The sequence below is a fragment of the Chiloscyllium plagiosum genome, chromosome 1, assembly GCF_004010195.1.
Source record: "Chiloscyllium plagiosum isolate BGI_BamShark_2017 chromosome 1, ASM401019v2, whole genome shotgun sequence".
Lineage (NCBI taxonomy): Eukaryota > Metazoa > Chordata > Chondrichthyes > Orectolobiformes > Hemiscylliidae > Chiloscyllium > Chiloscyllium plagiosum.
The window spans coordinates 57210144-57232960 of record NC_057710.1 but is presented as its reverse complement, the minus strand read 5'-3'; the positions used below and the strand labels follow the sequence as shown (position 1 = coordinate 57232960).

Genomic DNA, 22817 nt, shown 5'->3' with positions numbered 1-22817 from the left:
TAGCTAGATTCTACAATTCCTCCATGCTTAAAATGACTAGATCCTAATGAAGCTTGAGTACACCAAATACTGGAACTCAATTTTCCTCAAAGTTCAATCTTCAACACCGATTTCCACTTCAAGAAAAATTTTACTTCTTTGCTGTAAAGTTAATTTTTCTCTAATTTCTATTAACAAGCTAATATGTAAGCTCATAATTTCTTATCCAAAATGTAAATTATCTCTAATTATGTTCAGATTATGGATGGTCATTTTTAATCGCTCTAACTGGTTCAACATGAAACACCATGACGAAAAAAAAGTGGGGAAAATCTTGTGTCATCAGATGCCTATTCTTATAGAAGCTAGGACTAGATCATCAACAATGCCATCGAGTAACTTAACACCAATTTAAAGGAAAATAATTAAAAAGTCTCTTGTCCCAAATACAGCATTTTAACTTTCAATTACAGATATTGCACTGACTGTGGAGTTAAACATCATTATATATGCAGTTCCTGAAAGTTAAGCTACCACAGACTTACCATAAACAACAAAAACACGAAAAGGAACCCGCAAGAGTTTGATTGCAGAATTGACCCTTTGACAGCCTATTGTCAATTTATAAACATACTTCACTGACTGACCACGGAATGAAGGTGGACCATCAAGTGGTACAGGTTCACAGTAAGAATCTGAAAGTTTCCAGCAAAATGAAATCATATATCAGTTCAGAAAATCACATTGTAAAATGGAATATAAACACTGATAATATTAACTATTGCTATATTTCAAGCACTTCTATGAATTTTTGTATCTAAATTTTGATTAGCCAACAAACAGAGTTTGGGAGAGGAAGTGGTAGTGTCACTGGACTAGCAATCCAGAACCTCAGGCTCATGTTCTGGTTCCAATCCCCACCATGGCAGATGGTGAAACTTGAATTTTAAAAAAAACTAGAATAAAAGTCTAGCCTAATGGTAATCACGCAACCACTATCAACTGTCATAAAAATCAATCTGGTTCACTAATGCTTTTACAGGAAAGAAAACTGCTGTTCTCCTCTGGTCTAGCGTCACTGACATTAGACTCACAGTTATGTAACTGACCATTAACAATTCTTTGAGGAATTAGAATTGAACAATAAATGCTGGTCTAGTCCTTATCTCATGAAGGAATTATTAAAAATGACATATTATGTGAAATTCTTTTTAATCAGATGCTACAGACATCCATTTTAACCCTGATTTTGCAGTTGTGGAATTTGCTGTCCGTTATGCTTTCACATGTCTCCTGTGTTTCTGAGGGCCTTTACACTGTGATTTGCAGTTGTCAAACAGCCAAAAGTAGTATGATGCCCTCGCTCTAACAAGGAATCAATACCTACATGAACAGTGGATATAGCTACACTTTTGTTGAAGAGTCGTCACTGGGCCATGCAGAATCTAAACCAGGAAGCCTAAATTAGAATATTTAATTCAATTTAAAATGGATTTACAGAAACTAAAACAGAAGTAATGAAAAAATAGAATTGATTTGCAAGAGACTGAAGAAAATTTACTATTTTTAAAGAGATCTCCAGTAATTAATACTTAAGGAATGAGACTACACACCTGCAAGAGCAAGGCCCCGATCTTTAAAAATGGTCATCTCCAGCAATGGATTAGTTTGGGAGATGAGCAGATAACCAGGAGCAATTGAGGTGGATTCTGGTTGATTAAAACATTAAAATATCCCTCCTGTTTTTACTCCATGACTGTCCATACCATACCCATGCCAACACATGCTATTTAATGTCCTTTATTCGTCACGTTCCCTGCAATCTCCATGCCAACCAATGCTACTACAATGCTCTCTGGGCCACTCATAGTCCCATGCCAACCTATGCCCTTAACCCACCCCATGACCCACAGTGTCAACTGCCCGTGTACACAGTCTCCAAAGCCCTTAATATCCCCAATTTCAATTAAGCACAATTACCGATCCCCATTGTCCCATGTAATTCCTATGTCACATTATACCAATTGCTAATGGCACCTTATAACGGCAATTATACAATCAGCACTTCATGGCCTCCAAGTAATATACGAACATAAAGGATATAGGCACAGGAGTAAGCCATTCAGTACTTTAAACCTGTCCTGCCATTCAATATAATTGTGGCTGATCAAATGCGTCAGTGCCTTGTATCCATCTTATCACCATAAACCTATCTGCCACTGTTAATCCGAAATCTCTACCTTAAATGTATGCAAAGACTGAGCTTCCACAGCCTTTTGTGGCAGAGACTTTAAAAGGTTCCCAAAATCTCTCCTCATCTCAGAACTAAATGACATCACCCCTTAGTTTAAAAATGTGTCCCCCAGTCTAGACTCCACAACCTAACCTAGGTTGTATCTACCCTAATCTCCTTTTAAGTATTTTGTAAGTTTCAATTAAATCATTGTTCATTCTACAAAATTCTAGAGAATACATGCCTACTTTGCCCAATCTCTCATCATGGGACAGTTCTGCCATCCTGGGAACAAGTCTAGTGAATCTTCATTGTGCTTACTCTACGACAATAATATTTTTCATAAGATAAGGAGAACAAAAGCTCACACAGTACTCCAGGTGTAGAATAAACAAGCTCCTAAATAATTGTAGCAGGATTTCACTACTTCGGAGCTCAAATTATCATGGAACAAAGGCTAACATTCCATTAGTCTGCTGTGTGTGCATGTTAGCCTTTGGTGATTTATCAACAGGGACACCTAAGGCTCTTTGTATACATATACTTTCCAGCTTATTGTTTAAGAAATATGCTGCACATCTATTGTCCTACCAAATTGCATAACCTCACATTTATCACCTATATTTCAGCTGTCATGTTTTTAGTTATTCACTAAGTCTTCCTGAATCCTCTTGAAGCTGCATGTCATCTTCCTCACAACAAATATTCCCACTTGAATTCCACTCAGTTGGCTGAATGTAACTCTGTTTTTCTCTCTCCACAGATGCTGTCAGACCTGCTGAGTTTCTCGAGCATTCTGTGTTTATTACACTTCCTACTTAGCTTTGCATCATCCACAAATTTGGAATTATCATCTTTGGTCTTGATCTTTGCAGTTTACACTAGCCGAAGTCAGAATGACCCATTTATTTCTATTCCATATTCTGTCAATTAGCTAATAATTAATCCATGCCAGTACATTACCTCCTATCCCATTGTTATGGATGACTAGGCCAGACCTCTCAAAACATTTCTTGGGCAGGTAGCCCAGACCGTAACTTTGCTATTTCTTTAGCTAGGTGTATAGTGGATATTCCCAGTGTAAATTAGTTGGGTCATCTGCCAGGTTTTAAACAAATAAGATTTATTTACAAAATTACAGAATGAAACACAAAGAACTGAAAACAGAGTACCACCTAACTTATCCTAGCCAAACCTGGCTTAATTATGCTGTTCTTTAAATATGTACAATAGTCCCAATTAACAAACCCCTTAAACACAGAGTAAAAATAAAACAGAGGCTTACACGTCAAAGTTGGAAGGGCAGAAGGGGAAAGTGAAGTTCCAGTCTCGACTTTGACTGACTCCCCTTTCAATATACAAGCTATTTCTAAAACATGAAAGCCTTTGGCCTGAGGTGTCATCTCCTATGGGGTAAACAACAAGGGCCAAAATAAGCCATTCATCTCTGCATCAACTCAGCTTTTTCGGAGCCTGGATTGTTTTACAATCCCTCTGAAAAAAAATCAAGGGCATAGTAACCTTGTAATAGAACCAGAATTGTGAGACCTCCCCTTTAAAAAAAATTAACCATCAATATCCAACGATGGCCTCATTTTTAAAACCCCTGAAAAAAATTTAGTTAGTACTCTGAAGCCCACGTTTACAGTACACTGACTATACACATGCAAACATGCCCAACTATATGCGGATTCAGACTATGGTACTCCCACCACTGAACACCCCCGTGTATCATTTGAGTCTCGAAAATTCATCGGCAATCACATTTTCTCGTCCTGCCACATGCGCAATTGTCAAATTGAATGGCTGCAATAACAAGTTCCACCTAAGCAGTCTGGCATCTTTGTCCTTGAATTTCTCCACAAATTTCAATGGGTTATGATCAGTGTTTACAATTGCCTCAGATGCGTTGCCGGTAATATAAACACTGAAATATTGTAGTGTCAACACCAAGCTCAAAGTCTCTTTCTCAACTGTCGAACATTTCTGCTGATGAACATTCAACTTCCTGGGGAAATGCCGGATAGGTCTTTCTATCTTCTTGTCATCTTCCTGCAGGGGCGCAGCACTGACACCCACATTGCTGTCATTGATAGCCACCTCGAAAGTGAGTTACAGTGACTGGAGCTTTGTGTAATCAGGTGTGTCTAACACCAGGGCAGTGGTTAACACAGTCTTCAGGCTGTCAAACGCCCTCTGACAGTCTGCTGTCCATTGAAACTTCTTGCCTTTCTTTAGTGAGACAGTGAGTGGAGCTGCCACACTGCTAAAATTCAGCATAAACTTTCGATAAAATACACTCAATCCCAGGAACCATAGTGCAGCTCTTTTTGTCGAGGGTGTGGGAAATTCCCCAATTACTTTCAGTTTTGCATCCTGTGGGGTCACCTGTCCAGGTCGAATAACAAGGCACAGAAAGGTGACTTGAGCTTTAGCAAATTCACATTTACCATCAAGCTTGCCTTCTGTAGTCAATCAAACAAGTCCGATAGATATTTTAAATGTTCCTTCCATGAGTGATTAAAAATCACCAGGTCATCAATGTACACAAAACAGTTGGGTAATCTGGCAATGACCTTATTAGTTAGTCTCTGAAATGTGACTGGAGCATTTTTCATACCAAATGGCAAGACATTAAACTGATACAGACCATTTGGCGTTATGAAAGCTGAAATTGCCTTTGCTCTTTCTGACAGAAGTACCTGCCAGTAGCCTCTGATTAATCCAACTTAGAAATGCAAGTTGCTTGTTCCACCTTTTCAAAAGTCTTCCAATGCATCAATCTTTGTAACTGCATTGACTATGCGATGGTCCACACATAACCATTGGGTACCATCTTTGGCACCATGACTATGGATGAACTCCAGTCACGGTAACTCACTTTGACGATACCATCTTGGAGCATGCAATCTATCTCCTGCTGAACCTGTGTCAATTTTAGAGGGTTATGCCTACAAGAATGTCGCTTAATCAGAACAGCATCTCCTATATCTATACCATGCACAATTCAGTTAGTACTTCCTGGTTTATTTCTGCATATCTCCCCATGTGATAGTAATAACTTTCAGATCATTTTGATTTTTCTCAGAAAGGCAACCCAATAATCTATCCCAATTTTTGACAATTTAATTTGAGGAATGTCCAATTCAGAATCCTCTGAATTTGGTTCTTCCTTCTGTGCTGTAATCATTAACATCATCTCTTCTTGCTTTCCTTCCCTGTCAAAATATCTTTTGAGCATATTCACAGGATACACTTGAGATTTCTTCCTATCTAGAGTCCTTATCAAGTAGTTCACCTCATTCAATTTCCTTTTGATTTAATAAGGTCCACTAAACCTTGCTTTTGAAGGTTCACCTATTACTGGAAGTATCACTAATCCCTTACCCCCAATAGCAAAATTGCGAACTTTTGATTTCTTATCCACTTCCTATTTCATTACATGCTGCGATACTTTTAAATGCTGTCGAGCCAACCAATTCCTCAGCTCTATTTAATAGTTCTCTCAAATTTGACACATAGTTCAAATGTTTGGTCTCTGAATTCTGACTTACTCATTTCTCCTTAATCAATTTTAATGGTCCTCTTACTTCATGCCCAAAAACTAATTCAAATGGACTGAATTTGGTGTCTCTGATCGCAAAAGCACAAACAGAACTCCCTTATCCCAATCATCTGGATAATCCTGACTATAAGCCCTCAACATGGTCGTTAGTGTTTGATGCCATGTTTCCAGCACTCCCTGCAATTCTGGATGATACTTCAGCTTCCTTATCTGTGCCCTTTGATCTCTCCTGCTTCAGCTTGTGACTCTGTGACCTCCTAATACACAATCAGGGAAGATTCCCGGAATAACATCCTGCATTGCTTCAGTTGCCTGCTTCTCCAATGACTATTCAACTGGAGTAGGCAGCGTGCCTACTGGTTAATCAGCTATATCATCCGCATGGACAATTATATTCTTGGAGCTGAGATTTGTCCAGTACTCCTATCACAAATTCTCCACTCTTTTCTGGATACTTTAGTCTCACTTTACATAATTGAGCACTTTTTGTGTCACCATGCATTCCTGCTACCAATACCTTTTCTGGCAATAGTCCTTCAGGAGTACATAGCTCCTCATCCTTCAGCATCACAGATTGAGAGGACCCTGTGTCCCTTAATATTGTAACCACTTCACTTGCTACTCCTGGCCTACGTGAATAAAGTTTACCTTTGCAGGTACATTTAAGCAGATCTGGCACTTCCTCCTTAATCAACCTCTGATCAGCTTGTACACTCTGTTACCATGCTAACAAAATTTCCAAGGTGATCCTGCTTTCCCATGTCTGGCTTTCCTGTGCTTTTTCTAGCCCAACAACACTGATTTCATGGGGACTACTTTATTGCAATGAAAACATCAGAGCTTTTTAACTTCTTTGTCCCCCTCAAAGATTTCCTTTTTACCCTGTGGTAAGTTCTCCTTATGATCTTCACTGAGATCTACCACACCCTTTCTATGTGAGGATTTCTTTTCCCCAACTTCTATCCCTCATGGATTGAAATTGATTCTGGAGGTCAAACCGTGGTTTATGGACCAACTCATAATTATCATCCACTTCAGCTGCTAACCATGCCATTTTAATTCTCTGTTTTTCCATACTAAACTTGCCTTCAGCCTGCATCTCCAACATTTTATGCTGACTTCCATTTTTAAGTGTCCATGTCTGAAGTTCAAACTGTCTCTATTTTTCTTTCTCTTCTGCTTTTAATTGTAACTCAAATGGTTTCATTTCTGCCGCCCTTTCCTTCTCTCTCACCTCTAACTTAAGCTGCTTCATTTGCAAATGAATTCTTGCCATCTCTACAGATCCCGATGGTGTTTCCAGCAAATTTAAATGCTGAGCCACTGCTGAAATCATCACATTTTTTCTCACATTAGGAGGTAAAATCAACCTCAACTTGTCTATTAATTCCCATAGCTTGGTCTTATTCACTTTTTGTAAAACCCTCAAAGTCACAAATTCCATCTCCAGAAACTCCCTGATGACCGAAACAGCCATTGCTATTTGAGCTATTGTTTAAACCAACCAGATCAACACCCGAAATAAAAGACACTAACACCCACCACTTGCTGATTAAATTCCACAAAGAGCCTCCAATATGATATGGACTAGGCCAGACCCCTCAAAACATTTTTTTAAGCAGGTAGCCCAGACCGTAACTTTGCTGTTTCTTTAGCTAGGTGTATAGTAGATATTCCCGGTGTAAATTAGTTGGGTCATCTGCCAGGTTTTAATCAAACAAGATTAATTTACAAAATTGTTAAATGAAACACAGTGGGCGGCACGGTGGCACAGTGGTTAGCACTGCTGCCTCTCAGCGCCTGAGACCCGGGTTCAATTCCCGCCTCAGGCGACTGACTGTGTGGAGTTTGCACGTTCTCCCCGTGTCTGCGTGGGTTTCCTCCGGGTGCTCCGGTTTCCTCCCACAGTCCAAAGGTCGGTGTGGACTTGTTGGGCCGAAGGGCCTGTTTCCACACTGTAAGTAAACAAAGAACTGAAAACAGAATACCGCCTAACTTATCCTACCCAAACCCGGCTTAATTATACTGTTCCGTAAAATACATGCAACAGTCCCAATAAACAAAACCCTTAAAAACAGTAAAAGTGAAACAGAGGCTTACAGGTCAAAGTTAGAAGGGCCGAAGGAAAGAGAGAAGTTGCAGTCTCAACTGTGACTGATTCCAGCAGCCTTTCTTCACACACACACACAACTGCTAAGCTGCCCCAAAAGCCTCAGCTGCCAGGACTGGCCACTCCCCTTTCAGTATACAAGCTATTTCGAAAACACGAAAGCCTTTGGTCTGAGGTGTCATCAGTTTGAACTTCAGAAGAATGAGGGGGAGGTTATAGAAACAAAGTTATGAAGGGAATCAATACAATAGAAGTAGATATGATGTTTCCACTAGTAGGTGAAACTAGGTCAAGAGGGCATGACCTCAAGATTAGAGGAATCTGGTTTAGAACTGAACTAAGCAGGAACTTTTTTACCCAGAGGGTTGTTAATCTATGGAATTCCTTGCCCAGGGAAGTAATTGACGCTACTTCAGTAATCACTTTTAAAGCTAAGGTAGATACCTTTTTTGAAAAATAAAGGAATTAAGGGATATGGTGAAAAAGGATAAGTGGAGCTGAGTCCAGTGTAAAGACTAGTCATGATCTTACTGACTGGCAGAGCAGGTTCAAAGGGCCGGTTGGCCTACTCCTGCTCCGAGTTCTTATGTTTAGGGGTAAATAACAAGGGCAGAGTAAATTTTTTTTTAACAGAACCTGCATTGTGACACCATGCATTTATTGTTTTTTTCCTCACCAGCCTCCTGTGGGGCACAATTTGAAGACATTCTCAAATTCCAAGAAAATTATGTCCATCTGCACTCCTTTTTGAATTGTTAGTATCACTTTCAAAAACCTCTCAAGCTTGTCAGAGGATTTCCCATTTGCAAGTCCATGCTGACTAGATACAGCAGAAAAATCATTATCGACCTATTTACCCCTTCTTTATAACAGATTCCAACATTTTTCCTATTACCAATATAAGGCTAAAAGGTCTGTAGTTCCCTATTTTCTCTCTCACTCCCTTCTTAAATAGTGGAATGACATCTATATGTTTCAATCTGCAGGAACAATTCCAGAACTGTAGAATTTTGGAATAAAATCACCAATGAGTCGACTGTATTGATATCTACCACCTTCAATACTCTCAAACCATCTGATTCTAGGCATTTATCAACTTTCAGCCCTATTAATATTTCCAGTATAGTCTTCTTACTGACGTTAATTTCCTGCAACTCCTCACTCTTCTTAGCCATTTGGCTCGCTAGTTTTGGGAGATTTTTGGTATCTTTCGCAGCAAAAACAGACACAAAGTAATTATTTAGCTTCTCTGCCATTCCTCTATTTCCCATCATAAATTCTCCTGACTCTACCTGTAGTGGACTCATTTGTTTTAACCAAAAGTTTTTTTTTACATACGGTAAAAACAGTATTTGCAGTCCATTTTTATGTTTTTTACTAGAATATATTCATATTATATTGTCTCCTTACCAGTTTCTTAGCCTCCTTTGTTGTATTCTATAAAGTTCCCAATCCTCAGAATTACTGCTATTTCTGACAATTTTATAGGCCTTTTAACCCAATACAATCCTGAACTCAGCTTTGTTTCCATGTCTTCCAGGTAAAGTAAACTCAGTACCAATACATCTTCCCGATTCCTCACTCTTTGGCTTCTCCATACTCATTCAGTATTTACCACAAGTACATCCCAGGAGGTATGCTGGCAGAAAATAAAGTTATCTGTCTAATGATCACAACTCCGCTGAAAAGGAACACATTCTCTTTGATATAAAATGATGCAATACATTGAAATTTTGTCAACTAGTTAACAGTATGCAAACAAACTGTTCAAAGGATTGGATATTTTTCTGAAATGTTAATTATTTATTTAAGAGTTTATCTAGATCATATTACCAATATACAAGCACTTACAGGACTTTGATTCACCAGGATCAAGTTGCAAGTCACAGAAGAGTATCTTGGGTGGAGTAGCTAGAATACATTTCCCTCGCTCACCTGAAAACAAATGAATAGTTGGAATAATTGTGCTAAATATTTAATTGATTACTAAAACGGAAGAAAGCAAATTCTTTGCTGACGAGACTACAATTCTTTAAAATGTGGCACTGAAAAAGCACAGCTGATCAGACAGCTTCCGGGGAGCAGCAGAGTCGACATTTTGTGCATAAGCTCTTCATCAGGGATGTGGGCGGGCCCCAAGGAGTCTGAGAGATAAATGGGAGGGGGAGGGGCATGTGAGGGAAGGTAGCTCGGAATGCAATAGGTCGATGAAGGGGGGCGGGGGGGGGGTGAATGAGGAAACGGGGTGGGGTGGGGGGGGTGAATGAGGAAACTGGAGAAATCAACATTGATTCCATGTGGCTGGAGAGTCCTAAGACGGAAGATGAGGTGTTCTTCCTCCAGTGTTGGAGGCTGGGGAAGAAATCATAGATAACAGGAGCTCAGAAAGGAATAACTTTTAAGGAGAGAATAGGCTAGAAACTACCAGTAGATACAGTAAAGTTCATAGTAGGGAGAATCTTAGAAATAGGAGAAAGTGAGGACTGCAGATGCTGGAGATCAAAGCTGATTTGGCTGCGGTAGTGAGTCGGTTTTTCAGCCACGTCCTCAAACAGACTCGCTACCACAGCCAAATCAGCTCTGATCTCCAGCATCTGCAGTCCTCACTTTCTCCTAGTTGATTTTAACCTACTGCGAATCCTCTTGCAAGGATGCCTTCCTTGAAGAAGCTCTCTTCCTCACTCTACAAGGATCTCAGTGAGTCCCTCTCTCACTGCACCCCTCAGGCCATCTCCTCTGCGCTGAAGCTCTTCAGCCACGTCCTCAATCAGAATCTTAGAAATAGCTTTGCATGGGGAAAAGGGATTGATATGACAAAAGCAGCTCAATCTTAGTTTGAGGAATTTGGTCAGCATGGGCTATTTGGATCGAAGGGTCTATTTCCATGTTGTATGACGCCATGACTCTAATGGTGAGCTCTTCAACATAAACTTTCAAATATGGAAAATTGCAAGATGGTAAACATGTCATAATACATTGCCACATTTTAAAATATTTGAAATCTGAAAAACAGAAAAAAAACTCAGATCTTCTTGTATCAAGAACATAAGGAAGCTCAAAAATAATCCTACCTCTGTTTGGAACAAACACTGTTTCATTCTCTGCCTGCACATCATGCTTTGTATCTTCAGAGGGAGGCAATGCAACACGACTTTCACTGGTATGAAACTGGCAATGTATCTGAGCACTTGCCCATGCCAACATCTCACTGATAAAGAAAAGAAAAAAAACCTGAGGCTCAAGTTGTAAAATACTTTAGGGAGTCTAGTTAACAAGTTGTAAAGTTCAATTAAACTTTAAGGATAATCAGAAGAATCAAAATGCACTCACTGCTTAGAAAATAATGCTTTAGCACTACTTTGGTATATTTTACAAACTGCTTTCCAAATCCTGGTCAGTTTAATATTAGTTCAGCAGGCAAATAGTTATAAGTTTCCAAAATTAGCTCTAATACTTCGGAGTTTGAAGAATAAAGACAGCTAATATTACATTCCATAACCTAGGGATCAAGGTCATACCATTCCTGAAACCATGAAAAAAAAGACATGAATCACGAGCAAGAATCACTGAACTTTGTACATGATTCAATCCCAGTATAAATCAGACTTTCCTTTGTCTAGGCTGAGTATATATAGATCTTATACAGATTTCACAATTAGTATTAGGTACTCCTGTGTTTAAGTATAACATGATTTCGAAGTGATACTGTAATAGCCAATAAATACACTCAACTGATGAGACGAAATCTATCTAAGAAATGCTGTGTGATTTCTGCTTTATGTTACAAACAGCAGCAGGTATTCCAAGCTGCATCTTTGAAACAATAATGATAAGAATGTATCACAGCAACTTCACAATTACAGCGCATTACAGACCCTTCGGCCCTCTTTGATTAAATTTTAAAAATATAACAGCAGCAGGTATTCCAAGCTGCATCTTTGAAACAATAATGATAAGAATGTATCACAGCAACTTCACAATTACAGGCTAACCAAAAGAAAGTTACATGTTCAACTAGTTCCAATAATGGGTAGTTAGGTAACACAGGTTCATGCCCAATGGAAATTATGTTGACAAAAATTATAAACTCAAATGATCCCCACCAACTTCTCTACATTTTCAGAAGGTATATGGTAGAGCGAGATCGGTCTTTTAAAGCATAGAGCATAGATCATTACAGCGCATTACAGACCCTTCGGCCCTCTTTGATTAAATTTTAAAAATATAAAATCATAAGTATTAAGTTAGCCTGGAGCAGTGTCCTTTTAGAGCAACAAGACTTTGCTATTTTCTGGGTCTGTAGATTGTGAACGAGCGAAGCTGGCCTTTAGTAGAGTGATGTGCTCTTCCTGTCAGATGTGGGAGTTTAGGGAGAGTTTCCATGTTACTGATGATTATGTCTGCAGGAAGTGTCTTTGGTTGCGAATCCTATCATATCGCATGGATCAGGTGGAGCGGTATTAGAGACAATAAGGAATTTACAGGAGCAAGGGGTGTGATGGATGGCAGTTATAGGAAGGGAGAAAAGCCACAGATACGGTCATGTAGCTGGATTAACTCCAGGAAAGGTAGGAGAGGTAAGCCGATAGTGCCGGAGTCTCCTGTAGCTATCCACATCTCAAGCAAGTATGCTGTTTTGGAAAATGTAGAGTGCGATGGACTCTCAGGGGAATGTAGCACAAACAGTTTCTAGCACCGAGAATGGCTCTAATGTAATGAAGGGTACATTGGCTTCCAAACAATCAATTATGCTAGGGGACTGTCTAGTCAGAGACACAGACAGACGTTTCAGTGGCCGGCAGCAAAAAATCAGATTGATGTGTTGCCTCCCTGATGCCAGGATCAAGGATATCTTGGAGTGGGAGCAGAATGCTCTCAAAAGGGAGGGGAACTGCAAATGTTCGTTGTAAACATTGGAACTCACGATACAGGAAGGGAAAAGGATAGGATTCTTTGGGTAGAATATAGAAAGTTAGGCAGGAATTTAAAAAGGAGGTGCTCAAGGGTAGTAATACCTGAATTACTCCCGGTGCTATGAGCTAGTGAGGGTAGAGCAGATAATGCAGATAAGAGGATAGAGCAAGATAATGCATGGTTGAGGAGCTAATGCAGGGGGAGGAGGGTTCACATTTTTGGAGATCTCTTCTGGGGTAGAAGTGACTTGATTGGAAAGTTAAATCTGCTGGGCTTAAATGCCTATGTAACTGGATCTGGGACTTTCAGACTGAGAGACCTCAGTCAGTCCTAATTTGGAACAACATCTCCAACACCATCACGCTGAGCACAGGGGTTCCCCAGCGCTGTGTGCTCAGTCCACTCTGTTCATCCTGCTGACACAAAACTGTGCAGCCATGCGTGGGCTGAATCACATCATCAAGTTTGCTGATGATACGACTGTAGTGGGTCTCATCGGCAGGAATGACTAGTCAGCATACAGAGGAGGTGCAGCGACTAACGGACTGGTACAGAGCCAACAACTTGTCTCTGAACATGGACAAGACAAAAGAGATGGTTGTTGACTTTAGGATAGCACGGAGCGAATACTCTCCACTAGACATAGATGGCTCCCCCGTGGAGATAATGAAGAGCACCAAATTTCTTGGCATACACCTGGCAGAGAATATCACCTGGACCCTCAACACTAACTCCATAGCCAAAAAGCCCAGCAGTTTCTCTACTTTCTGCTCAGGCTAAGGAAAGCCCACCTCCCATGCCCCCATCCTCACCACATTCTACAGAGAGCTCACTGAGAGTACACTGAGTTGCTGCATCACTGCCTGGTTCAGGAATTTTACCATCTCGGATCACAAGACCTTACAATGGATACTGAGGACAGTGGAGATCATCGGGGTCTCTCTTCCCTCCATACCCCTCACTCAAACTCTTCTCCTTCCTGCCATTTGGCAGAGGATACAGGAGCATTTGGTCTCTCACGGCTAGACTGTGCAACATTTTCTTCTCCAAGCCATCAGGCTCCTTAACACAGTATAATTGGACTCTTTCCCTTCTGAATTTTTTTTTGTATTGCTGCTAGAAAAATGTCTATTATTCATCAATCTTCTGTTAAACTGTAACTTAAGCATTTTGCACTTCTTCTGCACGATACGATTGCGTAGTTTGTGCTGTATACGATTGTGTAGTTTGTGCTGTCACATAGCACCCTCGGTACTGCAGGAACGCTGTCTCGTAAAAACTATATCAGTTGCATATGGTAGAAATGACAAATAAAAGCTACTCTATTCTACAAAGAGGATGGATTGCACCTGAATTGGAAGGGGACTAGTATACTGGTAGGGAGACTTTAAACTAGTAAGGTGGGAGAGTAAGACCTACGGAAATAGTGAGGAAAGAGATCAACCTGAGACTGGTACAGTTGGGAAAAGGAGTGAGTCAAACAGTCAGGACAGGCAGGAACAAAGCAGAACAAGGTAGGACTGATAGATTAAACCACATTTATTTCAATGCAAGAGGCCTAACAGGGAAGGCAGAGGAACTCAGGGCATGGTTAGGAACATGGGATTGGAATATCTTTGCAATTACAGAAATGTGGCTCAGGAATGGACAGGACTGCCAGCTTAATGTTCCAGAATATACATATGCTACAGGAAGGATAGAAAGAGGGGCGAGAGAGGAGGGTGAGTAGTGTCTCTGATAAGGCTGTACTTAGGGAGGATATTCCTGGGAATACATCCAGGGAAATTACTTGGGTGGAATTGAGAAATAGAAAAGGGATGATCACCTTATTGGGATTGTATTGGGGTCAGATTTTCACAGGTGTTAGAACACGGGGTAAGACCCTCTGCTAATTTTTAAACCCGACACAGAAGCTCACCTCGCGCCATAATCTGTTAAATTTTGACAGGCAAAGGACTATCGCCAGAGGTTACTATTTAAAGTAAAAATTAACAATTTTATTCGTTAAGTCCAAAAGAGAACATTAAACAACTATTTACAACTCCTTTCTCTGAAACCTATCTTTTACTTCCCACTCTACAATACTGGTTTGATAAATTCCCTCAAATTTACAGCAAAAATCGATTTCAAACCCAGGTATAATCTTCGGATGTTGAACTTTCTCTGTAGATTTCCCCTAGATCGACGTTGGTGTCCTGCTGCACAAATTTCTTGTAGACAGCTATCTTTCAGAGAACTGTTCTGGTAGCAGTCTGTTTGTTGGTGCCTTGGCAGTTCTCCTTCTAACTGTTCAAAATATCAGGTTTTATACCCAAAAACATCAGATCATTTCATTGGTTTGATGTCATCAAAACAGTAAATTCAAATTCAATTGGATTTTGGTATCTTATGGCATAATTTAAACTGATTGGCCAAATTCCAATTTGTTGTGTACCATGGCAACTCAGTTGCACTATTGGTTTCACAGTCAAATGTTACATTTTAAATCCTTGCAGCACACTCTGTGCCTCTTTAAGGCCGTGCCAGCTGCCAGTCTCTCTTAAAGGTACAGTACACACCTATAACTTCGTAACACAGGTAACGGGACGGCTGGAAAATGGGGAGCCTTCAAAAATGAGATAATGAGAGTCCAGAGATAGTATCTTCCTGTTAGGGTGAAAGGCAAGGCTGGTAGGCAGAGGGAATGCTGGATGACTCGAGAAATTGAGGTTATGCTTAAGAAGTAGCAGTAAGCATATGTCAGGTATAGACAGCAGAAATTGAGTCAATCCTTAGAAAAGCATAAAGGAGTATGAGGGAAATCAGGAGGGCAAAACGGGGCCATGAAATAGCTTTGGTAAATAGGGTTAAGGAGAATCCAAAGGATTTTTACAAAGACATTAAGGACAAAAGGGTAACTAGGGAGAGAATAGGGCCCCTCAAAGATCAGCAAGACAGCTTATGTGTGGAACCACAAGAGATAGGGGAGATACTAAACGAGTATTTTGCATTAGTGTTTACTGTGCAGAAGGACATGGAAGATATAGATGGTGACATCTTGAAAAATGTCCATATTACAGAGGAGGTGGTGCTGGTTGTCTTAAAATGCATAAAAATCCCCAGGACCTGTTCCGGTGTACCATAGAACTCTGTGGGAAGCTAGGGAAATGATTGCTGGGCCCCTTGCTGAAATATTTGTATCATCGATAGTCACAGGTGAGGTGCTAGAAGACTGGAGGTTGGCTAATGTTGTGCCACTATTTAAGAAAGGAGGTAAGGAAAAGCCATGGAATTATAGACCAGTGAGCCTGACATCAGTGGTGGGCAAGTTGTTGGGGGGAATCCTGAGGTAGGATTTACATGCATTTGGAAAGACAGGACTGATTAGGGATAGTCAACATGGCTTTGTGCATGGGAAATCAAGTCTCACAAACTTGATAAAGTTTTTCTGAAGAAGTAACAAAGAAGATTGATGAGGGCAGAGCAGTGGATGTGATCTATATGGACTTCAGTAAGGCGTTCGACAAGGTTCCGAATGGGTGACCGGTTAGCAAGGTTAGATCTCATGGAATACAGGGAGAATTAGCCATTTGGAAACAGAACTCGCCTGAAGGTAGAAGACAAAGGATGGTGGTGTAGGGTTTCTTTTCAGACTGGAGGCCTGTGACCAGTGGTGTGCCACAAGGATCAATGCTGGGTCCATTGTTTTTTTTCATTTATATAAATGATTTTGATGTGAATACAGGAGCTATAATTAGTAAGTTTGCAAATGACACCAAAATTGGAGGTATACTGGACAGCAAAGAAGGTTATCTCAGACTACAACAGATCTTGACCAGATGGGCCAATGGGCTGAGGAGTGACAGATGGCATTTAATTTAGATAAATGTGAGTGCTGCATTTTGGAAAGGCAAATTACAGCAGGACTCATACACTTAATGGTAAGGTCCTGGGGAGTGTTGCAGAACAAAGAGATGTTGGAGTGCATGTTCATAGCTTCTTGAAAATGAAGTTACAGATATATAGGATAGTGAAGGAAGAGTTTGGTATGCTTTCCTTTAACAGACAGAGCATTGAGTATAGAAGTTGTGAGGTCATGTTGCTGCTGTACAGAACATTGGTTAGGTCTCTTTTGGAATATTGTGTGGTCTCCCTCCTATCGGAAGGATGTTATGAAACTTGAAAGGGATCATAAAAGATTTACAAGGATGTTACCAGGGTTGGAGGATTTTAGCTGCAGGAAGAGGCTGAATAGATTGGGGCTGTTTTCCCTGGAGAGTTGGAGGCTGAGGGGTGACCTTATAGAGGTTTATAAAATCATGACGGGAATGGATAGGGTAAATAGACAAGGTTTTTTGCCCTGGGCTGGGGGGTGTCCAGAACTAGAGGGCATAGTTTTAGGGTTAGGGGAAAAATTAAAAGGGACTTATGAGACAACATTTTCATGCCGAGGGTGGTGCATGTATGGAATGAGCTGCCAGAGGAAGTGGTGGAAGCTGGTATAATTACAACATTTAAAAGGCATCTGGATGGGTATATGAATAGGAAGGTGATAAACAGTGAGGAGAGTAATAGCAGGCACCAGATGAACATAGAATGATGGGCAACATGGACAGGCATAAGGCAGATATAATTTAAAATGCAGACACATTTTAGAGGAGACAAATATAGATACAGAATTCTGGAGCAGGAACCGTCAGGTTCTTGAGCAGATTTACATAAGAATTGAAGAGGTATTGGAGTGTTTTAAAAAGTGGTCAAATCCCTGGATCTGGATGTTGTGGGAAATGAAGGAGGAAACTAGGAGGTTCTGACCCAAACTTTTAATCCCTCACTGGCCACAGGGGAGGTGCCAGAGCACTAGAGGAGAGCTAATATGGTTCCACTTTTCAAGAAGGCAATAGGGATAAAACAGGGAATTACAGACCAGTGAATCTCATAACAGTGGTAGGGGAACTATTGGAGAAAATTCTGAAGGTGAGAATTAATCTTAACTTGATCAGGGATAACCAGTGACAATCAGAGATAATGCCTAACAAAGTTGATTGAATTTTTCAGAAGATGTGACCAAGGGTGTAGAAAAGAGTAGTGTAGCTTATGTAAATTTCAGCAAAACCTCTCAATGTCCCACATAAAAGACAGACAAAGCACGTGGTATCCAGGGTAACATGGAATAATTGATCCTAAATTGGCTTAGTAATAGTAGATGGAGATTGGTGAGAGAAGACAGACACAACTTAGTGTTGGCATAATTTTTGGGTCACCTCCAGCAAGGGGAAAAGTTGAGAAGGAGATTGTTCAAGCTAATCACACCGTGTAGAACCGAACCTATGCTGTTGACATCACTCTGCATCACAAACCAGCCATCAGACAACTGAGCTTACCAAACCCAAATAAAAGATTATTTTCTGCATGCATGGTGTTTCACAATTCAGTTTATCTTCATAAAACATTGGTCTGTTTTTTTTCTCTCTAGTTATGTCTTACACATATATACTTTACAGATTAATCTGGCACCACATACAAATCAGTAACCTTGACCAGAGGCTTCACCAGCTGACAAGAAAACATGACAAACTTGTCCTTAAACTTTTTTTCAAAATTATTTCATAGGACAATGGACATTTGTTACTCATCCCTAACTGATCCTCGAGAACCTGCCTTTTTGAAGGATGCATTCCATCTCATATGGGAATGTCAATATAGTTCTCAAGCCAGAATGGTATGTGGTTTGCAGGGGAACTTGCAGGTGATGATGCTACCATGCATTTGCAGCCCTTCTCCTTCCAAGTAGCACAGGTTATAGGTTTGGAAAACACTATTGAGCCTTATGAGATCATGCAGTGCATGGTGTCTATCATATATACAGCTACCAGAAAGCACTGGGGATTGAGGAAATGAATGCTTAAGCTGGTGGATGGGTGCCAGTAAAGTGGCTGCTTTCTCCTGAAATGATTATTTGCCAGGAAATTTTGCTAGGGGCTGCTTGTATCACATTCAATCAAATAATGTATTTACGTAAATAGCAGTGACTCCCCGCTCCCTCATGTTCAGCTCTTTTGACCATATTAGAACCAAGACTGTAATAAAGTCAGGAGCCAAGTGGCCCTGGAGAAACACAAACCGTGTCAGTTATTGTTGTTCAAGTGCCACTTGACATCAGTGTGGACTCTTTCCATTACTTTGATGATTGAGAGGAGGTTAATGAGGCAGCAATTAGCTAGGTTTGATTTACTTTACCTTTTTGTGGCTAACTAATCATTTTTTCCACATGTAGGATAGATGGCAGCATTGTAGCTGTACTGGAACAGTTTGGCTTGGGATACATCTAGTTCTGGAAGACATGCCTTCAGCAGTATTGACAAAATGGTGATACGGTCCATAGACTTCAGCTATTTCTCAATATTTTGAAGAGCGAAGGAAATTGGCTGAAAACTGGCCTTTGGGGAGACGGGAACCTCAGGAGACATGAACACGTTAAAACTTGTCAAGGCATTTCAAGGAATATGGAGCAAGGTTTGAAATTGAGCCATGCAAAGTGATCAGGCAAATGCCTGGATAAAAGAAAAGATTTTAAGGGTTGGGAACCAAACGAAATCAGAAACAAAATCAGAAATTGCTACAAAAACTCAGCAAGTCTTGCTACGTCTGTGGGAAGAAATCAGTTAACGTTTTGGGTTCAAGGACCCTTCTTCAGAACAAAATGTTAACTGTGACCTCTCTCTGCATGAGTTGCCAGACATGCTGAATTTTTCCTTTAAAGTAAGGTTTCAAGGTATGTGTTTAAGGAGATAGAGAGGCAGAAACATTTAGGGAGGAAATTCTAGTGATGCTTACAGCATTACTATCGACTGGTACTACGGTGGCCAACAGCCCGGGCCACCTGGTTACCAGCAGCCGGGGACATCTAGTTACCAGGATGGCCAACAGCCCGGGCCACCCGGCGACCCGAGTGACCAACAGCCCGGGCCACCTGGTTACCAGGGTGACCAACAGCCCGGACTACCTGGCGACCCGGGTGACCAACAGCCCGGGCCACCTGGTTACCAGGGTGACGGGCTGGTTGCCTGGTGACGGCCAGGCAGAGGTAATGGCGCTCGCGCTGATCTTTACCTGCTGGCAGAGGTGGAGCGGGCGGTGATGGGATTGATGAAAGTTATAACGCACTCCATTACTTCGCCGGTCAGAAACACCGGGCCCCGCAGGAGTTTTGCCACCACCTCAATCATCTTGAGATCTTCGCTATTAATTCTTTAAAATTAATTTCCGCAGCACAATCCATTTAACCTCCATTAAAATAAATCATACTCTGTAAACATCCGCTGGAGAAGCGACAACGTAAAGTCATTGACGTTGCACATGCGCATTGGCTGGATTCTGTAGGGTTGCGACAACTGGTAAAACCTGGGGTGGGTTTCGGGGAGGCTGGAATTGGTAAACCCTGGAGTGGAGTTTCGGGAAGGCTGGAATGGGCAAACCCTGGAGTGGAGTTTCGGGGAGGCTGGAATGAGTAAACCCTGGAGTGGAGTTGCAGGGAGGCTGGAATGGGTAAACCCTGGAGTGGAGTTTTGGGGAGGCTGGAATGGGTAATCCCTGGAGTGGAGTCTCGGGGAGGCTGGAATGGGTAAACCCTGGAGTGGTGTTTCGGGGAGACTGGAATGGGTAATCCCTCGAGTGGAGTTTTGGGGCAAAAAAAACACAGATGCTGAAATCCAAGTAAACATGCAGGAGGCTGGAAGAACACAGCAATCTAGGCAACATCAGGAGGTGCAGAAGTTGACATTTAAGGATAACCCTTCATGTGGACACTCTGGTTACAAAGGCACAACAACGTCTCTTCTTCCTCAGGCAGCTGATAAAATTTGGCATGACGGCGAATACCCTTGCCAATTTTTATAGGTGCGCTATCAAGAGCATTCTGTCTGGATGTATCACTACCTGGTATGGCAACTGTAACATTCAAGATCTGAGACGGTTACAGAGAATGGTGAACTTGGCTCAGACAATCACAAAGGCCAACTTCCCATCTATAGAATCCATCTACCAGGCCCACTGTCAAGGAAAGGCCACCAGCATTCTCAAAGATCTATTCTTTCTGGCAATGTTTTTCTACAACCTCTACCATCAGGGAGAAGGTACAGAAGCCTGAACACACGCACCAGCTGGTTTCAAAACAGTTGCTACCCTACTGTTGTTAGAATACTGAATGGACTCACAAACTCTTAACATTTGCCTGTACCTGGGTTTTTGTTTTTGCTGCTGTTTACCTATTATTTACTATCTATGCTACTTAACTATGTGTTCTGCCTGTAATCTCGCAAGACAAAGCTTTTCACTGTCCCTCGGTACACGTGACAATAAATTCAATTCAGTTCAACCCTTCTTCAGGACTGGGAATGGTTGGGGGCGGGGTGCTGCAGATAAAGGAGGTGGGGGATGGGTGGTGAAATGGGGATAGATGAAGATGTGGTGACCAAACATAAACTTAGGGAATGGTTCGCATTGTAGCCGGCTCCACAAGGGAACGACCTGACTTCCCAGTCACTGCCGATTTCAATTCCCCTTACCAGTCCCTTTCTGACATGACCATCCTTGGCTTCCTCCATTGCCACAAAAAAACACAGTTCCTATTGGAGGAACAACACCTTGACTTCTACCTGGGCACCCTACAGCCTGGAGGACTCAACGTAGAGTTCTCCAATTTCAAATAACCAACCTCCCCATCTCCCAACTCCCTTCCCAACACTTCCCCTCCTTCCTGCCACCAACTGTATTCATTCTTCCCATTGACCAAACAGGTTGTACCCTCTACCTTTCTTCACCTATCTCTACTTCACCACCCTGCCCCACCTCCCCCTTTATCTGCAGCTCCCCCCACACTCACCCCAAGTCCTGAAGAAGAGTTACACCCAAAATGTTGGCTTCTGTACCTCCTGATGCTGCCTGGTTTACTGTGGCATTCCAGGGAGCTGGAATGGGTAACATCAGGAGTGGAGTGTCAGGGAGAGACAAACAAAACCCAGCAGATGCTGGAATCCAAAGTCGACAAGAAGGAGACTGGAAGAACAGAGGAGTTGGAGGTGGCACGTGAAAACAAGGGCAGCCATTAAGTCATACAGCATGGAATCAAACCCTTCGGTCCAACCAGTCAACGCTGACTATGTTCCCAAACTAAACTAATCCCATTTGCGTGCACTTGGTCTATATCCCTCCAAACCTTTCCAAATGTCTTTTAAACATTGTAACTGTACTGCATCCACCATATTCTCAGATAGTTCATTCCACACACTGCTCTCTGTTTAGTAAAAGCCTGCCAACCCTTGCTCAAACTGAGGCTGCTTAAGTCAGGCAGGTAGACTTTAAGGTTGAGGGAAAAATCAGTCGGTCACCCTTTTAGGGCAGGAATGTTTGAGAGAAGGTATTTGTTTGCTTCCCTCAAGGGTCCCACTTCCACATGAGGTGTTCAACCCCAGCATTCCCCCCACCCCACCCCAGCCAGCTGAGGCATCAGTATTTTTCCATGAAAAGACAGTTCAATGTACTCTGGGTGAGGACCTTGATGTCCATCACACAAAGAATATCTCAGCAGTACCACTACTGACTGAGCAGGTTGAATCCTAAGGGACAACACTGCTAGACCAGGTATATGGCAAGTAGTGAGAGAACAAACTTGAGGGAAAAATCTACGTCATTTCATACTCACCAATCTGCCTGTTACAGAATCATCCATCCATGGTCGTATGAGAAAGAGTAATCATCACACATCTTCATATCAAGACACCCTCCAGCATTTTGTGTGGTGTACTGTGTTAAAGAGACAGATTTCAAATAGATCCACCAATTCAAAATTGGGTGCCCATGAGGTGCCTTGAGCTATCATAATCTACAGCTTCATGGCATAGCAAATCTTCTGCTCGATGTTACGACACAGGGTAAACTCTCCTGCTTAATTTAAAATTAGCCGCACAGAAAAGATTTATCCTTTGCAGTAATCTGTAAAAATTCGATGGCCAAGAATGATTTAAAGTAAAAATTAA

At 41.4% G+C, this 22817-nt stretch overlaps 1 protein-coding gene across 2 annotated transcripts in view; it reads right to left on the bottom strand.

The window, feature by feature from the left end:
• The window catches only part of rgp1 (GP1 homolog, RAB6A GEF complex partner 1), a 28287-nt gene extending 8143 nt beyond the window's left edge, over nt 1-20144 (bottom strand). The window contains exons 1-4 of one of the 2 annotated variants that reach the window (XM_043687137.1): nt 19894-20144; nt 10959-11095; nt 9739-9822; nt 525-674 (exon numbers count right to left, since the gene is read on the bottom strand). In XM_043687137.1, the coding sequence (XP_043543072.1) occupies nt 525-674; nt 9739-9822; nt 10959-11095; nt 19894-20009 (487 nt within the window). In that variant the 5' untranslated portion in view covers nt 20010-20144. The remainder of the gene's footprint in view (nt 1-524; nt 675-9738; nt 9823-10958; nt 11096-19893) is intronic. The other variant, XM_043687145.1, reaches the window with a different exon arrangement.
• Between the last annotated feature and the right edge of the window lie 2673 nt (nt 20145-22817).